We start from the raw sequence: 17,149 nt of genomic DNA on the forward strand, positions 1-17,149 counted from the left end.
TGACACTAATGAAAGAGAATAGGAGATGTCCACAATTAAGTTTCTTGTTCACGTTTCGAGAAGAAAAAGAAACAAACCGCAAGAAAGTTAACTCAAAATCCGGCTTGCAAACCCTTACTCAGCCTTCAGAAAAATCCACGAGAAGCTCCCCTCAATACTTCTTAAGGTTATCTAAAGTTCAAGTCCAAGCCCAATTCCTGCTGACCTTTAGTTGACAGTGCCCTGGGGACGAGGGTAAAACATGCGGTGCAGTACTCGTTACGCCACCTTGGAGTGGTTTAGTGTGCATTATTCTTCCTTAACCGATTGGAGTCCCACACTAAAACCCCCTAATTGAACCATTCCCTTCGACGATTAGGATATAAATCTTTCCACTCTATCACTGACTTGTTGATTTCTTGTTTTCCCCGTTTTTATGGGGACTTTTTGTATTGTTGATGGAGGGGATTTTTTAAGGGGTAATTGTTTTGTTTATTGGTGATGTATGGTTAGGAATGACTACCTTATGTATTGGTCGTATGTTGGTTGAGGGAGCGATCTGAAGGGCGGGTTTGGGGCACAACCCTTTGCTACATACACGTAATGTTTAGCGGGAAAGTATTATACCGTTTGTAATTACTTCAAACATTGATGGCCATAAAAAGCTTACATGGTAAGTAAGAAACACTGTAGCTGTTGACAATGTACATTAGATTTAGACAAACTTCTAAGTTATGTGGTTTTAGGGAAAGTGATTCAACAACATTTCAATCTGAAAAAGGAAAGAAAACACGTTTCTGCATGAAACGTTTTTCAGACTGTGCTCTCCCTGCGTGGACATAATCGCTCCAGATTTTCGACGATAAAAACGATAAAGAGTGCGTTTCCAGACGTGTTGTGTTTGAGGAGATTTTTTTTTTTTTATTATCAACAAACAAAAACTCTTAGTGGTAAAAAAAAATAAAAAATTGTGTTATGCAAGTGACATACCGGTGAACTAACCATGGCAGTTATGCTATAAACCTTTGACATCAAAATTTGTTTTCAAAACAAGTGCTCATAGGGTAAGTGAGAAAACGAAATACAGTTTATGACTTGACGGACACTTCGATATTTAAAGTTGTTTTATATCAATAGAAGTCAAGGGCAGATTTTGGAGACACAAATAACAAGTTATTATTTTGTAAATTTATTGCCACTTCGAATCGTCTTCACAGTCATTTTGTTGAAAGGGTCCAACTGAAAGACAACAAACCCTAGTACTTCTTCCACACTAAATACTTAGTGCATCAGGGTTGGTCTTCATTGAAACGTTGGCAGCAGAATTGGACCCTAACATTCATTGTTTAGTTTTTAAAGTAAAACAATTCGATATTTACTATTTGATTTTGCAGTGCCTCGATCACAAGCTTATAAATTTCTATGAATCTATAAAATTACTTATTTTAAGAGGCTTAAGAAATGACTTGATTACTTTTACGAAAATCCAGAATGAATAATTTCTTGTTCGTTTCAGGATTAGATCAGTAACAACATTCATGCTTCCCTCAAGATTATAAATGCCATGATCGATTCCTGATATTTCAAATTCCCCTAGATTAAACAAATATAATGTCCCCTTCCCCTTAAAAAACTTCAGTCAATAAGGACAAGCAGAAACATAATTAAATTCGACATGAACATAACTTTTATTAACAACTTGTAAAACTAATTTAAATTTTTCTCAAATCAACAAAAAGAAAATCATATAATCAAACTGGCTTAAACACTTAAATCTTTCTCTCAACTTAAACAAAATAAATTCATTCTTAATCATCATCCCTTTTTTTTGTCCCCCTTTTTTTTATTCTCTTGATTTTTACTAGTCGTAAGCGGAGTTGAAGGTTCTAAAGTCGACTTTACTTTTCAGTTTAAAGGTACAATTGCAAACACGAAATCTAGTCTGTATGTACAGTTGGCAGATATTTTTTTCAAAAAATCTCATTTTTAATTCAAGCAGTTTTCTTTTTTGATTAACCGTACGAATCAGCTGATTTAAATGTTGCACTAACACTCTTTCCTTTTTTGTACGCTATAATGTCATTATCTACCAGTCAATTGGGTCTCTTAATTTTTGGGAATCCTAATTTTTTGAGTCATTTTGTTGGAATCTAGTTCTTGCAAACACTAATTTTATTTTGTATGTACGGAGTGCAGTTACTTTTTCAAAAAAAGTTAATCACATTTCAATTCAAATAGTTTTTTCTTTAATTAACAGTACAGCTCAGCTCATTAAAATGGTGTACTGGCACCCGTGTTTTTTTTTCTTTTCTTACATTACAGTGTCATTATTGACCAGTCAACTTGAGTCTCTCAATTTTTGGAGTCTTAGTTTTTGAAGTCTTCTTATCTTTTGGAGTCTCTCAACTTTTGGAGTCTTCATTCTGTCGGTTATAAAGTTTTTCTTTGAATGTTTTTCTCGATCGTCCAGCGACCATCTCTCCTGATGACTATCCACCAAATCCATACAATGTGCGTCCTTGCCGCTTGAGGGCGTACACCACGTCCATGGCAGTGACTGTTTTCCGTTTGGCATGTTCACAGTACGTCACTGCATCGCGGATTACATTCTCAAGGAACACCTGAGAAAATAATGGAGAGAAAGGATAATATAAATTACTATTTTTAGGGGATAAATATTTTATAAATAATAGTACCCCAAATAACCATCTGTACCAGAATAAAAACTTCATGAACGGTTGCATTGAGTTAAATATTTAGCAAAACCAAACTTTTTGATGAACTAAACTATGAACACATAATTATCACCAACACTAAAAAACTGACAAACTAGAAAATTAGTATTTTACTCTTTCACCGATGTGTGCAGGCACTGTATACGTTTCCAAGTTCTGTGAACCAAGTCACGGGCATTTTACTCCAGTGGGATTCGAACCAACGACCCATACAATTCTAGAGCAGTGTCATACCAACTATACCACCGAGATTGCCCGGTAGCTAGAGGCAATTCGAATCCCACTATTTTACCAGCGGGCACCCCAACATCTACAGAAAAATCTTGTTAAAACATTTTAAAATGTGGCTTTTACTTAGTAACTTATGTTTTATCTTGTCAAAAAATATAGGCAACTAAAGGAAATGTACACAGATCAATTCAAATGAAACTAGTTCAATTGTAGGTTTTGAAACTCATATTAAAGGCAGTGGACACTGTTGGTAATTACTCAAAATAATTATTAGCATAAAACCTTTCTTGGTGACGAGTAATGGGTAGAGGCTGATGGTATAAAACAGTGTGATGAACGGCTCCCTCTGAAGTGCCATAGTTTTCGAGAAAGAAGTAATTTTCCACTAATTTGATTTAGAGACCTCAGATTTAGAATTTGAAGTCTCGAAATCAAGCATCTAATTTAGATTCTAAACGCACACAACTTCGTGTGACAGGGGTGTTCCGTTTTTTTCCTTTCTTTTATTGTTATCTTGCAAGTTCGATGACCGATTGAGCTCAAATTTTCACAGGTTTGTTATTTTATGCATAATGTTGAGATACACCAAGTGAGAAGACTGGTCTTTGACAATTACCAATAGTGTCCACTGTCTTTGAAATAAAGCCAAGATACTTCGAGGTCATTGTCCAGAGGTTGTTGTTATACGGAATTATAATCAAGCATACAGAGGAAACACATAAAATTGACACTGATTAAAAGCCAATTTAAAAAAATCCAATCTCATTTCCGTCTTGAACCTTAAAAAATCCTTCCTCCATGATTAAACAAACGAATAAATACAACAGTATTCCAGTATACAATGTCTAGTAGGCTACTGTATCCCTTTAACTCTAGGAACAATAAATAACCCTATTTGAATAATCGTACACAACTGTGACCTTTATGAATTTCTGATAGAGGTAGTCTGGTGTAATTTTATTTCAAAAACCTTTCCAGTTTGTTCAATTCTGTTTGACCAATAATGCGATCTAGTATCCATACTTAAAATAAACTAACTTGCTTGTGTGACTTGCAGCCTTTTTTTTCAATATAACGGACAACGCAGAGTGTTCCTTTTACTTGCCTTGAGCACACCCCGTGTTTCCTCATAAATGAGTCCAGAGATTCGCTTGACCCCACCTCGGCGGGCGAGCCTCCTGATTGCTGGCTTGGTGATTCCTTGGATGTTATCTCTGAGAACCTTACGATGTCTCTTGGCACCGCCCTTCCCCAGGCCCTTGCCTCCTTTACCCCGGCCTGACATTCTTGTCGATGACGAGGTTTTCTTATTCTATGAAACGAAAGCACCCTGTGCGTCCAGACTGGAGTATTATTCAAACAGTGGGGGTTGTGAAAAGACGCTGCTGGGTTTAAGTACCTCTGATGCGGACGTGTTCTAGAGAAACATTTGGCGGTATTGAACAACATTACGGTCACCTGATTTGCTTACTCGAGATTTGTGAACCGTTTTCCCTCCTTCGCCGTGGATTTTAGTGCGCCCCATTTTCCGTGCGATTTTATTGGATGAATTTTGGGGGGGGGGGGGTGGAGAGAGAATATTATCAAAATAACAGAATGACTAAGAAAAACAAGTAGTTTCAGTGAGGAACCCGTTTTAGATTTGTGAACCGTTTTCCCTCCTAAAATTTCGCCACTGATTTCAGGGCACACATTTGGCGCGTTTTTACTAGATGACCGTGTTGAGGATGGGGTAGGGGTGGAATATGGATTTTGAATAAATAACCAAATTACTAAGAAAATGGTTTAAGTGAAGGGAAAAATACAATTTGTACGAGAATTAACCTGATTTAATACCCATTTTAGATTTGCGAGATAGTAAAACTTCCACTGATTTCAGTGCACCTCATTTTTCGCGCGTTTTACTGGATGATTTGAACAGAGTATGGGATGGAGGAGGGGTTTAAATATAGAAAAATGACAACGAAAATGGTTTCAGTGACGAGAAAGAAAGGTTTCATTTAGAGGAAACAGACGTTCAATTATTTTCTGCTCACTCAGTTGTAGACTAGACTGGGACTAGACCAGAGTTCGAAGGGGGAACAACAAGGCTGGGGCAGAATTTACCTTTTCAAAGAATGGACGGATAATTAAATTTCCAGCCGGTGTCAGATGCAATTGTGTCCGCCATGCAATACTGTCCGCTCCGGACACGTTTGCATATGCAATCGTGCCTGGGGCTATGCAAAAACCGTCCGGTGGACATGTACATGACTATACATGTACATGTGTGTGCGCGCATGCACTGAACCTACGTATACGATTGCAGCGAATACCCAACGGCCGAACATTTCCCATTTTATTCATAACATGCACTTATATCAGCTTGTAAAAAAATGGTGAACGTGTTCCTTGACCAAGGGCGTTTAATTTACTGCAAGGACGGTTTTGCACGGGGCGGACACAACTGCATATGCGAATGTGTCCGGGCGGACACAATTGCTCTATGCAGCAGCGTACTGGCGGACACGATTGCATACGCAAAACCGTCCGGAGGACATTATTGCATATGCAATAATGTCCTCTGGGTAGTATTGCATAGAGGACATAATTGCATGCGACACCGGAACCAAAACACAACCCAGGTTGACTTGTTATGTTTCAGGGGAAAAAAAGACATGACCTAAGATTTGTTTTTCATGAAATTGCATGACTCTGAGTAATTTGTCTGTTAATTGTCTGTTAATTGTCTGTTAATTTGCTGTTGACCCCACAGCAGATTATGTTTATGAATCAGTTTTGAATTTTAATTAAATCTATCACTACTTTAGCCAGACGAACAAATCATATCCGCAACAAGCAATTTGTTGTTGTCCTCTCAGAAAAAAAAGGTTGGATTTTACTCTCTAAATAACTTTGGCAAAAACAAAAGCCATGTATAAAACAAAGGGCAAAAACTTATTAAAATGATATTGTAACAATCCTTCGAGAACAGACAACGGGGGTCATGTGGCGTTAGAAGGGACCCGAGAGGAGAACAGTTGATGGAAAACTGATGGGGTTACCCTGGGTAAGACGACATAAATATTAAATAAGACGAAATAAATAATAACATGTTTTTGTAACTCCTCCCCTTTGTGTTCGCCTAAAATATTTGGTGTTCATATTGCTTATTACCCCATCCATCCCATTGATTGTTGGTCATCAACAACCCATTGAAAACGAGAACTCCCTGCCCTCAGTTGTCGTCTACTGATACGAAGAGCCTTAAACACAGGGTCCATACTCTAATTGACAAAGAAACATTCAGCTCTATTCTGTTTCCATTATTGCCCCCAATGTATTCAAAGTCTCCTTCACAACAGTCGAACAGCGGGGAATTTAAACGCATTCTTTCAATTGAAACAACCACGTGGTGTGGTGATTTAAGCAAGGCTGGAAGGGAACACTTTCCCTATAGGTGAGACTTCCGGAAATGTCTACAGTGTGAATTTTTAATATTCTCCCAAAACACTTTAAAACCGAAATTTAATAAATACATTAATTAAAGTTGACATAGTCATAACATGTTTTTCTGCTATGATTTCAAAATTTAAAAGCCCTAATGGTAAATCAAAGACATTACGCCGTTAATGCAACCCCAATGAACAAAATGGAACCAGCAGAAACCGCTAATAAAAACTCACATTTTCTTCGTATGTGATCATTGTATGCCATCTTGACGCCTTCTTCGCTGCTAATTCCACCACCTCTATACGGCCATCCGCACACAGAAAGCTGCAGTTAGCACCACCACTTGAAGAAGGAGATTGTTGGGTGATTTTTGTGTACATTTTCCACCAGTCTTGAATTCCAGTTATACATTATGTCTGGACGTGGTAAAGGCGCCAAGAAGAATGTGAAGAGTGTTTCCCGTAGCTCTCGGGCCGGTCTGCAGTTCCCTGTTGCTCGCATCCACAGGTTTCTCAAGAAAGGTACGTGTATATCTTGAATGTCTTTGAACTTCATCTTAGATCTCTCCCCAATTATTGAATGTGTTCTTGTAAACGGTGACCTGCAAACAAACAAAAAATAAAAATATTGCATTGTTTATAAATTTTAACTGCAGTTTCAAAGTGAAGAATTTTGCTGTTGTTGGCTAACGATACTCGAATGGAACTGCAGTTTAAAAGTGAAGAATTTCCATCCAACTTGTGGTATTGGTTATATTCCCCCAATTCTTGGATGTTCTTGTAAACCATTGACCTGAACAAAAAAAGTAAACGCAGTGTTTAGCTGAATAGTACTCTAATGCAATTGTATATAGTTTCAACCAAACTTGTTAAACTGGTTTAGGCCGTCTTTCCCACAATTTTATAGGACTCTATTTATTTGAAAATTCGTGCATCCCAAAACTTAAATTGACATTGGAGCTCCTCTTTTACTCAACAAAAATTTAAATGTTTTATCTCAACGCCACATTCTTTCATATTTTTTCTCAAACATGCTTTTAAATTTTCCAGTTTAGGAAATGTGACTATTCAGACAGACTTTTCAAATCATCATGACTCGAATATAGTAATCTTGCTCAGATATGATTTAGTTTTGGGTCACAATAAGTCAACACAACTTCCCACGAGTTTTATTATGTGTCTTGTATAACGGTACTTGATTCTACAATCGATTTTGAAAATGAATGTTCGTATCCTGTCACCAATTTTTCATTCGTATACTTAAAAAAAGTATCAAATCTACTCCAATGTGATTCTCCTTTTGGCAGAAATGGGTGAATATTAGTGTTGGATACAGAAATCTTTCCCTAACCTGACCATAGCTCAATTATTTTACTAATTCTTTCGCTACACATTCAGGACAGTACTGCGGTCGCATTGGTACCGGTGCGGCAGTCTACATGGCGGCCATTTTGGAATACCTCACCGCTGAGATTCTCGAGTTGGCGGGAAATGCTGCACGTGACAACAAGAAATCTCGCATTATCCCGCGCCACGTCCAGCTCGCAATCCGCAACGACGAGGAACTGAATAAGCTGCTCAGCCATGTCACTATTGCTCAGGTTTGTTGACATCTTATTTCTTAAGATTTCATTTCTTTAAATAAAAAAGTTAAACAAAACTTTCCGTATCCTGCCACCAATTTTACACTCATTTATTTATATTGTTATTTACAAAGAAAGGAATTTCTTGTTTGAGTAAATGATAGATACTATTTTTTATTTCGTAACGAATGAAAAAGTGGTGGAAAGCTAAGGAAACTTTTCAAAAAACAAATCTCCAAAAGATTTTCAAGTACTCCCTGCACAAAAGAAACATAATTGACATTGTTTTCAAATAAATTTGTACCATTTTTGTTGTGCGTCTCTTTCATTTCAAACTTTTTCAAAACTTGTTTTGTCACTTCACAGAGAAACATTTGGAAATTTGTTTTAAATAAATTTGTTCCATTTTTGTTTTTACGTCTCTCTCAATTAAAATTTTTCAAAACTTGTATTCTCACTTCACCAAAACTGCAGCCATTGGCTCTTTTCAAACCAAAAAAGAATGTTTACAAGAATTAATTGGCTTCAGATCCATATGCAAAAAAAATGTTTTAATCTAATTCTTTATATATCTTTACTGTAGAGTTGTACGGTCTGGCTAAATTTCTTTTAAAAATGAAAACTCTAAAATGTTTTTTTTTATATTTTATTTTTACAGGGAGGTGTTATGCCTAACATCCAGTCCGTTTTGCTGCCCAAGAAGACCGGCAAGAGCAAGGGACCACCAAGCCAAAGCGTGGAGTTTTGAATGATTTAATTCTAGACATAGTAATTATTTTGTTCATAAAAATTGGCTTTTCAAAATCTTTGGGCAGTCTGCTCACTAAAAAACTAAAAGTCTGAATCCAGAATCGAGTTTTCAAACATGGTTGATCGTGCACTGTTGCAGTAAATTCCTGTGAAACTGTTTGAAAATATTTAATTTAAGAAGACCATTTTCTGTAAAGGTAAAAACAAAACTGTAGGCCTACATAATAGTTGGGCTCGTTGGATGACAAAATTTGAAAAGAAAAATGTCTGAAATTGTTAACACAAAATCGTTTCCTCAAGTTAGCGCAACACCATTAAATCTATTTAATTCAGGAATTAGAAAATGTGTTTATTTAGTTATCTTATCTTGTGTAAATAAATGTTGTAAAAATGCCTTTCCCAGTGTCTTTAAATGTTGAGATTGTTTTTATAATCATGTTAAAATAAAACGTTTCTTTAAAAAAAAAATCGTTTCGTTTCACATTTTGTTTTGCTTAGAGGTTTCCTCACATTAATGTTTATGGTAAATAAACGACTTAAAAGACTGTTAAAATAAAATGTGGGTTATCGAGTTCTAACAACTGCTCTTTTTCGACTTCAGTAAAGAACTATTAAAGGGAATTAAGGTACACGTTTGATAATTACTCAAAACAAATATTAACTTAAAATCTGAAAAAATTATTAGCATAAAACTTTACTTGGTGACCAGTAATGGGGAGAGGTTGATAGTATAAAACATTGTGGGAAACGGCTCCCTCTGAAGTGACATAGTTTTCGAGAAAGAAGAATTTTCCACGAATTTGATTTCGAGACCTCGGAGTAAGAATTTGAGGTCTCGAAATCCACCATCTAAACGCACACAACTTCGTGTGACGGGGTTGTTTTTTCTTTCATTGTTATCTCGCCACCTCGACGACCAAGATTGAGCTCAAATTTTCACAGGTTTGTTATTTTATGCATATGTCGAGATACACTAAGTGAGAAGACTGGTCTTTGACAAATACCAATAGTGTCCAGTGTCTTTAAGCAATATTTTCTGCTAATGAAATTGGACCCTGATAATTTTTTCTTTTTTTTGTTGGGGGGGGGGGGGGGGGGGGGTGGTACATTTGTACAAGAGTGTGCGAAGAATGTTTCTAGCCTATAGATGTACACAGGGGGGTTGGTCCTTATACAGACGAAAGCATCCCCTTTGTGGATCTGAAAATACCTCATAGGACTTACAAGCGATGTAGGTATATATTTCTTGTTAAATAAAAGGTCCATTTAATAAAACCCATTTAAAATGAAAACATATATTCGCCTTTGATACGCTTTATCGACAATTTGTTAATCCTATTTTCTATATAGATTTTGAAACGTTGCATGGTGGAAGCATTACTAAGAAAGCTTTGCGATAACACCATGTGAAAATCTCTTTTTGAGAATGTTGGTTAACGACTCAACGTTTCGATCAGATATGCTCTGATCGTCTTCCGGCAAATTTCTTTTTCTATTTTGATTTCCGTGCACCAATGGAAAAAATACATCACGAAATCTACATCAATTGTCAACACAAAATACAGATTATACGACCACTGAAAAATGATCATTGATTCCCGAAACACCAAGCCGTGCATCAGCCAATTGACCCCCCCCCCCCCCCCCCACCCCCGGTAGGTGCTTCAAGCAAGTCCGCCAAACAACGGCTAATAGCCGGTCATTAAACGTAGTGTTGCTACCTAACTCGAGTGTCTAGTAGTCATAAATGGTTGAATATTAACTCATCCCGAAATAAAAACACCTGCAATATAAATCATTTCTCTGTCTAGGGTATTCATTCCTCCCTCATCCGTTGTCGTACCATGGAAACTATGCATCCGTTCTATAAGGAGGATTGATTAAGTTTTGTCTGCTTCATTTTGAATCTACCCGGAGTATGAGCATGGTGCTTCGTAGACCGTCGGGTCTAAGGGGCCGTTGTTATGGCGCATTTTGAGGGACACTACAAACTGAAATCGAGTGAGAACTTCGACGATTTTCTCTCTACTCTGGGTGAGTGTTTAAAGCTGCCCTATTATGAACCCAAAGCATCAGTGTAGTTATGAACGGATGTCATTTTGTAAAAGCTGAGCTGAGAAAATTTCACCAGTGGCTGATGCGATGGCCTCGTGGACTCGGACAGTGGTTGTTGACGATGTCACAATGGACACTATTGGTATTTATTTAAAATAATTGATAGCATAAAAACTTGCTTGAAAAGAGGTAATTGTTCACTCCAAAGTTTAGACCTGAAGCCTTTATATTAAACTTCTGACAACACACAACTTGTTCAACAAGGGTGTTTTTCTTCCAGTATTCTCTCGAAACTTTGACGACCAATTGAGTTGAAATTTTCACAGGTTTGTTATTTTATGCATATGTTGAGATACACCAAGTGAATATTATACTGGACTGACAATTACCAAAGGTCGTGCCTTTAAGTAAGTTAAGGTGATTATTTGACACATCCCTTTTGTGTGTATTGGGGGTATAAGTAATCATGCACTTTTTAAACCGATTTTTTTTTTACAAGTAAAGTCGTAATGATTTATTTTACTGTATACGCAAAACTACAGCTTAGTTATTTTACAGTATACAACCCAAAATGGGGTCAAAGACATTTTACAAGAGACGATTTAAAAAAACAAAACCCCTTTGTTTTCAATAGTATTTCAATTTGCGATGCTTAGCGTTGGATTAATTATTAAAATGGATTCTATCTTTTAAGATTATATAATCTTGTATAATCCACAGCACGGTCAATATTGTAGGCCAACAGTATCCGGTGGTTTGATAACGCATAATTTATAACAGGATCGTTTTTTAAAACCTTGCCCTTGGTGTCAGAAAACAAATTAATTGCAACCATTGAGCAATAGGTATTCACAATCAAGGCATCCAATTCAATAAGCCATTTTGGGATATGGTGAACACATTCATATGAGACTATAGAGTATTAGGTTTGGGTAAATTTGTCGGTATACACCCAAACCAAACAGTGCACCCCTATTAGTGTCCGCCATACCTCAAAAAGGCTAATTCTATTACTGGTTTAAATTGTTTGATAAAAGGTTAATTACCTCAACAAAACACAACATCAGAACGTTTACTACCAAAACGTCATAATATCTAATTGTTAAATTAACAAGCGTACAGTTACAGTTTTTCATTTTAGAAAAACATTTATCTTTGATTCAGAAAACATATCAGTGAGTAAAAGTACAAAATCAAGGTATCTAATCCAATTCGATTACCATGGTTTAATTTGGTAAATAATAGTCAATCCTCAATAAAACGCAACCCCAAAGAATTACCAAAACGTCATAATACTTAATTGAAAAAAAAAACAATTAACGGTCTGATGTTTCGACCATAGCAGAGTCTTTTTCGACGGCTCAATGACAACAAAACAGTAGTTCATGTTTGTTGTATTGTTGTTAAGCCTTCGAGGAAGACTCTGCTAAGGTCAAAACGTCATGTTTGCATTGATACCATGGGCCATGTTGGTTGGTAAGCAGTTTGCAAAAGCTAATTATATTTTCTCATAACGTTTAATATTGTTAAATTACAAAACGTACTTCGGTCTCTTAAAGCCATTGGTAACTTTCGGTAAACAGTATTGCCCAAGGCCCACACTTCGTGTATAAAAACTTCTATATATAAAGTAACAAACCTGTGAAAATTTATGCTCAATCGGTCATCGGAGTCGGGAGAAAATAACGGGGAAAACCCACCCTTGTTTCCGCACGTTTCGCCGTATCATGTGTTTAAAATAAATCCGTAACTCTCGATATCGAGAATTGATATTGTTTTAATGTTTTCTCAAAAAGTAAAGCATTTCAAGGAATAGTATTTCAAGAGAAGTCTTTCACCATTACCTTCTGTAAACCATGTAAGTAATTTGTAAATCGGTGAACTTTTAATTTTTTTCTGTACCGAAAGTGTACAATGGCTTTAATAGCATCATTAGTACCTAAACGAGCACCAGTGACAAACAGAAGCACAAAGCACATTCAGACCACCGGAAAGCCAGTGTCATTTATTAACACATGGTACTTTGCACCCACTAAATGTCTTTTGTTTGGTAATTAACGTAGCATGGTAAACACAACATTAGCGCTCCGACACTGCACAAGAATGCACCTATTCAAATGTTCTCCAATATTAATGTTTGCATTTGCTGTGAATTTTGTTTGCGTGTAAATACAAAGTTCAGTAATGTTCACTCCTCTGTTCCTTAAAGGCACTGGACACTATTGGTAACTATACTCAAAATAATTGTTAGCATAAAAACGTACTTGGTAACGAGCAATGGAACGCTATTAATAGTATAAAACATTCGGTGAGAAATGGCTCCCTCTGAAGTAAAATAGTTTTGACGAAGAGGTTATTTCTCACTCAATTATTAAAAGACTATCCTGAAGCCTTTTTGACACCTTAAAGCGCATAAAATGTGTGCAACAAGGGTGTTTTATGTCATATTTATGAACAATTGAACCAAAATTTTTACAGATTTGTTATCGTTCTATGTTGGGATCACACCATGGAGGTAATGGATACATCAAGTGGGAATACTGTCTTTGACAATTACCAAAGGTTACTCTTAAAGGCAGTGGACACTATTGGTAATTACTCAAAATAATAATTATCATAAAACCTTTCTTGATTACGAGTAAAGGGGAGAGGTTGATGGTATAAAACATTGTGAGAAACGGCACCTTCTGAAGTAATGTAGTTTTCGAGAAATTCTCCACGAATTTGATTTCGAGACCTCAGATTTAGAATTTGAGGTCTCGAAATCAAGCATAGTGTCCAGGGTCGAATTCACAAAGAGTTAGGACTCGTCTTATCTCGAGTTAGGACGATCTACTCGTCCTAAGTTAGGATTAATCTTAAGGTCTGCATGCTACAGTCAGTGCAGGGTTGGGACTCGTCCTTAGTCCTAAGATTAGTCTTAAGTTAGGAAGAGTTATGTGAAATCGACGGCAGTGTCTTTAATAGTTGTGTAAGATACCGAACGCACGCAACCATCGTCTCTAAAGGGCCTGTAAATAAACCCACCCAGACGGGTATGGGGGAAACTATGGCTTCTGGAAATAGAAAGATGACCTTGATAAAGTGCATGAATGAAAGGTAACATCATCCAGAATTCTTCTAATAGAGACCAACAGCTATGTGGCTACTGAATACACAAGTTAAGCTTGATGAGGAAAAGAGCAATTGCCCGCAAATAATTAATGTCATTTCCTCCAATGTCACAATGAGAAGGGTGGCGGCAGGGGTGGGTGGGGGGAGGGGGTAGGTATACGAGGCCTGTATCGGGCTGTTCGTTAACAAAAACTTAACTTTTTAAAGCTGAGACATGACACACCACAGGCAAGGCATAAGAGTGAATTGTAAAAAGTGTGTATACCCTTTCGGCGTAGGGCGCAGCGTCAAGGTAACAGTCAAGAGTGACCGGACATACTAGCGATAACGGTATGGCTTTTCGTTGTGAAAGTTAACACTATTATGTCCAAGAGCACTTGGACAGACAAACTTTCAAATCCAACAAACACAAAAATCAAAAGAGAAAATGTAATCCTTTAACTTTCAAAAACTAAAATATTAATCAATAGAGCCATACTTTCAAAACAGGCGTGAATCCCTTGCTACGTCATATCGGCAGCTACACGAAACCAACTCTGGCAATCTCCGTAACCAATGGCAACCACTTCAAGATCAAGCAATCGGCAACTGCCTTCAAAAAGTACGATCTTGAGTTTGATATTGGGAAGGTGTTTGACAACAAGACGATAGATGGCAGAATGGTTAAGGCAAGTATTATAGTCAAGACATCGGTAAAAGTGACTGTGACAAAATAAATGAGTGGACTCAAAACAAGACTTGTAGTCAAAGACTTTGAGTTAAAAAAACAACACCCAAAACTATACCGGTGTAGTAGAAGATTCTGTCCTCCGGATTGTGTGTGTGTACCCCCTTCCCCCCTCCCCCTCCCCCCTCCCCCCCCCCCCCCCCCCCCCCCCAATAGACCTTTTTGCAAATACTGGGGCGCGCGCGTAAAGCTTGGAATTAGGTGCATTGTGGTCTAGCTGGTGATCAAATTTGATCCATATCTATCTCACGATGCACATCATTCAACAGTCTGCGCTTGCGCAACGGTATTTGCGAAAAGGTCTATGCTGAGAACTTTTTCTGACAGCGCCCTCTTTAGAATAATCCTCCTTCTGCCCATGTTAATTTCCCACAATGGGGACATAATCTCTGGGTACTGATTTTCCTAAAGGCATCGAACATAATACTTTAAATTAAGAAAAAACTACAGACGATCTTGGGAAATACGAATTACCACATTAAACAGTTTTGTGTTGTGTGTGTAAGGATTCTACCTCCATGATTACGCCCAAACTGTTATGTGGAAATTATAGTTGGCCGTGCCGAGTCTTCCAAACCGCATTCGTACACAGGACAATCGGGCTTTTTACTCAATCAGTACACGTCATATCATGGTTGCAGCAACGAACTGAGACGGTTACAAAGTATGATTAACAAAACGTACACGATCCAGTAATTACCTTCCATCAAATCAGAATAGCGCCACCATAGTGTCAGATTCTGAAATTCTATTTTATCCCAATTCAGCAACACAGGAATTGTAATGAAAAAGATTCTAAATCGACACTTCAAATTCGTTTTATAGGCCTATTTTTTACTTCTTGTTTTAGAGTTGTGTAATGCTAGATGATGACCGGTTAATTCAGACAGATTTACCCGTGAACACGGACGAGAAAATCTGCACTTTTATTCGTGAAATAGATGAAGACAACAACTTGGTCATGGTGAGTTTACAAACGTTAATCAATTGAGATTATTTGCAAAACTCTCTCCAACAAATAACGTTTTAAAGTTAGTAATTAAGCCAGAGTGGTTCAACAATTGTTGAGGTGTTTGTTATTTCAGACCGTTTGAAATGAAGAAAATGATTTAAGAACTAAACTATAGAACTAGATATGCTCCATACGACATAATGGACACAATCTCTTTATGAGTTGGGGGTGGTTCTCGACGTTTCGATCAGTATGTTCTGATTTTCTTCAGGAGAAAGTGGAGGACGAATGCATCACATTATGTTATGAACCACGAAATGTCGCTTGTTGATCCTAAATAATGCTTATAATAGCCCACCACCTTGTACAACACAATTTTTACACCATATTATTAATTTATCCAAAAAACAAATATAGTTCACGAACCTCGATATACTGGTTTGAGATCAACTGCATTGGTATCATATTGATAAAATGTTCAGACACTTGTTTTTTGATAATAATCATGTCGATGCAGCTTGGTCTCCTGAACTTAATGATGTATTAATAAATACCTCAGGACAGTTTCGCTATTCCTATTGGTGGAGAGCGCGTCACGTGGGTGTGTATAAACCTTTGTTTATGACCAGTTAAAAGTGTTGAAACATGGGCGTGACACGCGAGCTTGCACCTGTTCTTATAAGACAGTTTCTTCATTCCTATTGGTCGAGAGCAACGGCTGAAACAATTGTGCCACATCACGCGATACGCGCGACGCGCACAGCATTCCCTTATAAGGAGTTGTTTACCCGAGGGCAGCGGAGGGCTTTACCATTTTAAAGCTGGAGAGATGTTGTGTTGAAAGAAACCATTGAACAATTATAATTTATGCATTTATTTTACTTTTTGACCAAAAAGTGTTGATGTTTTTGACCGAAACGGTATTTATGAGTGAGAATCAAAGTGTGTTGAATCGGTTTTCAACTAGTGGTTTAAACCCGCCGAGGCCTGGTTCTTGATAATTTACCTCGACTTCGTCTCGGTAAAATTATCAAGAACCAGGCCTCGTTGGGATTAAACCACTATTTGAAAACCTTTTCACCACACATTGATTCCCTTAGTAAGTGTTTGAAAACAAAGGGAGGAATTGGCAATGTATAACAAAAACTTTCATTATGACTGTATCCTGTTTTTTCTCTCATATAACAGACGTGTAAAGTCAACAATGTTGTGAGTGTGCGGGTTTACCAGCGAACGATTTAGACCGTTCAAATCAACGGACGCATGTTATTCCCGACTGATGACCCCACTGCCATACACGGATTCGGTGTTAAGTTGAATAAAGCATTTATTATCTACTTGTACATAACAGTACATAACAAAATGTGAACAAAAACAATTTTGTTTAGAGGCATAATGCATATAAGCTAAGTCTTGCAATGAAGTGCCTTTAGAAGAAAAACAGAACAAACAAACTTTTTTAATTTATGAACAAATTACCTTGGCTGTTTAATTTACAAAATTACACATGGGGACGATGATCTGACACGATAAATGACGACTAAAAACTGCAGCACAGGAAGTCATTACATAGTGTTACTGCAAACCTTTTC

The 17,149-nt window shown here is 37.2% G+C and overlaps 3 protein-coding genes across 3 annotated transcripts; 2 read left to right on the forward strand and 1 right to left on the reverse strand.

The window, feature by feature from the left end:
* Positions 1-1,643: 1,643 nt before the first annotated feature.
* Positions 1,644-4,299, reverse strand: LOC117290320 (histone H4). Its single transcript, XM_033771642.1, has 2 exons — positions 4,051-4,299; positions 1,644-2,600 (listed from the first exon to the last, which is right to left on the reverse strand). The coding sequence occupies exons 1-2, from the start codon at positions 4,228-4,230 to the stop codon at positions 2,469-2,471; spliced, it is 312 nt and encodes a 103-aa protein (XP_033627533.1). The 5' UTR covers positions 4,231-4,299; the 3' UTR covers positions 1,644-2,468.
* Positions 4,300-6,643: 2,344 nt separating this feature from the next.
* On the forward strand, positions 6,644-8,916 carry LOC117290319 (late histone H2A.2.1-like). Its single transcript, XM_033771641.1, has 3 exons — positions 6,644-6,898; positions 7,775-7,977; positions 8,618-8,916. Exons 1-3 carry the CDS (start codon positions 6,790-6,792, stop codon positions 8,705-8,707), a joined length of 402 nt encoding a protein of 133 aa, XP_033627532.1. The 5' UTR covers positions 6,644-6,789; the 3' UTR covers positions 8,708-8,916.
* A 1,753-nt stretch (positions 8,917-10,669) lies between these two features.
* Positions 10,670-16,799, forward strand: LOC117290089 (fatty acid-binding protein, adipocyte-like). Its single transcript, XM_033771337.1, has 4 exons — positions 10,670-10,743; positions 14,368-14,546; positions 15,456-15,569; positions 16,746-16,799. Exons 1-4 carry the CDS (start codon positions 10,674-10,676, stop codon positions 16,797-16,799), a joined length of 417 nt encoding a protein of 138 aa, XP_033627228.1. The 5' UTR covers positions 10,670-10,673.
* Positions 16,800-17,149: the final 350 nt, after the last annotated feature.

The sequence above is a fragment of the Asterias rubens genome, chromosome 5 (assembly GCF_902459465.1).
Source record: "Asterias rubens chromosome 5, eAstRub1.3, whole genome shotgun sequence".
NCBI classification, from domain to species: Eukaryota; Metazoa; Echinodermata; class Asteroidea; order Forcipulatida; family Asteriidae; genus Asterias; species Asterias rubens.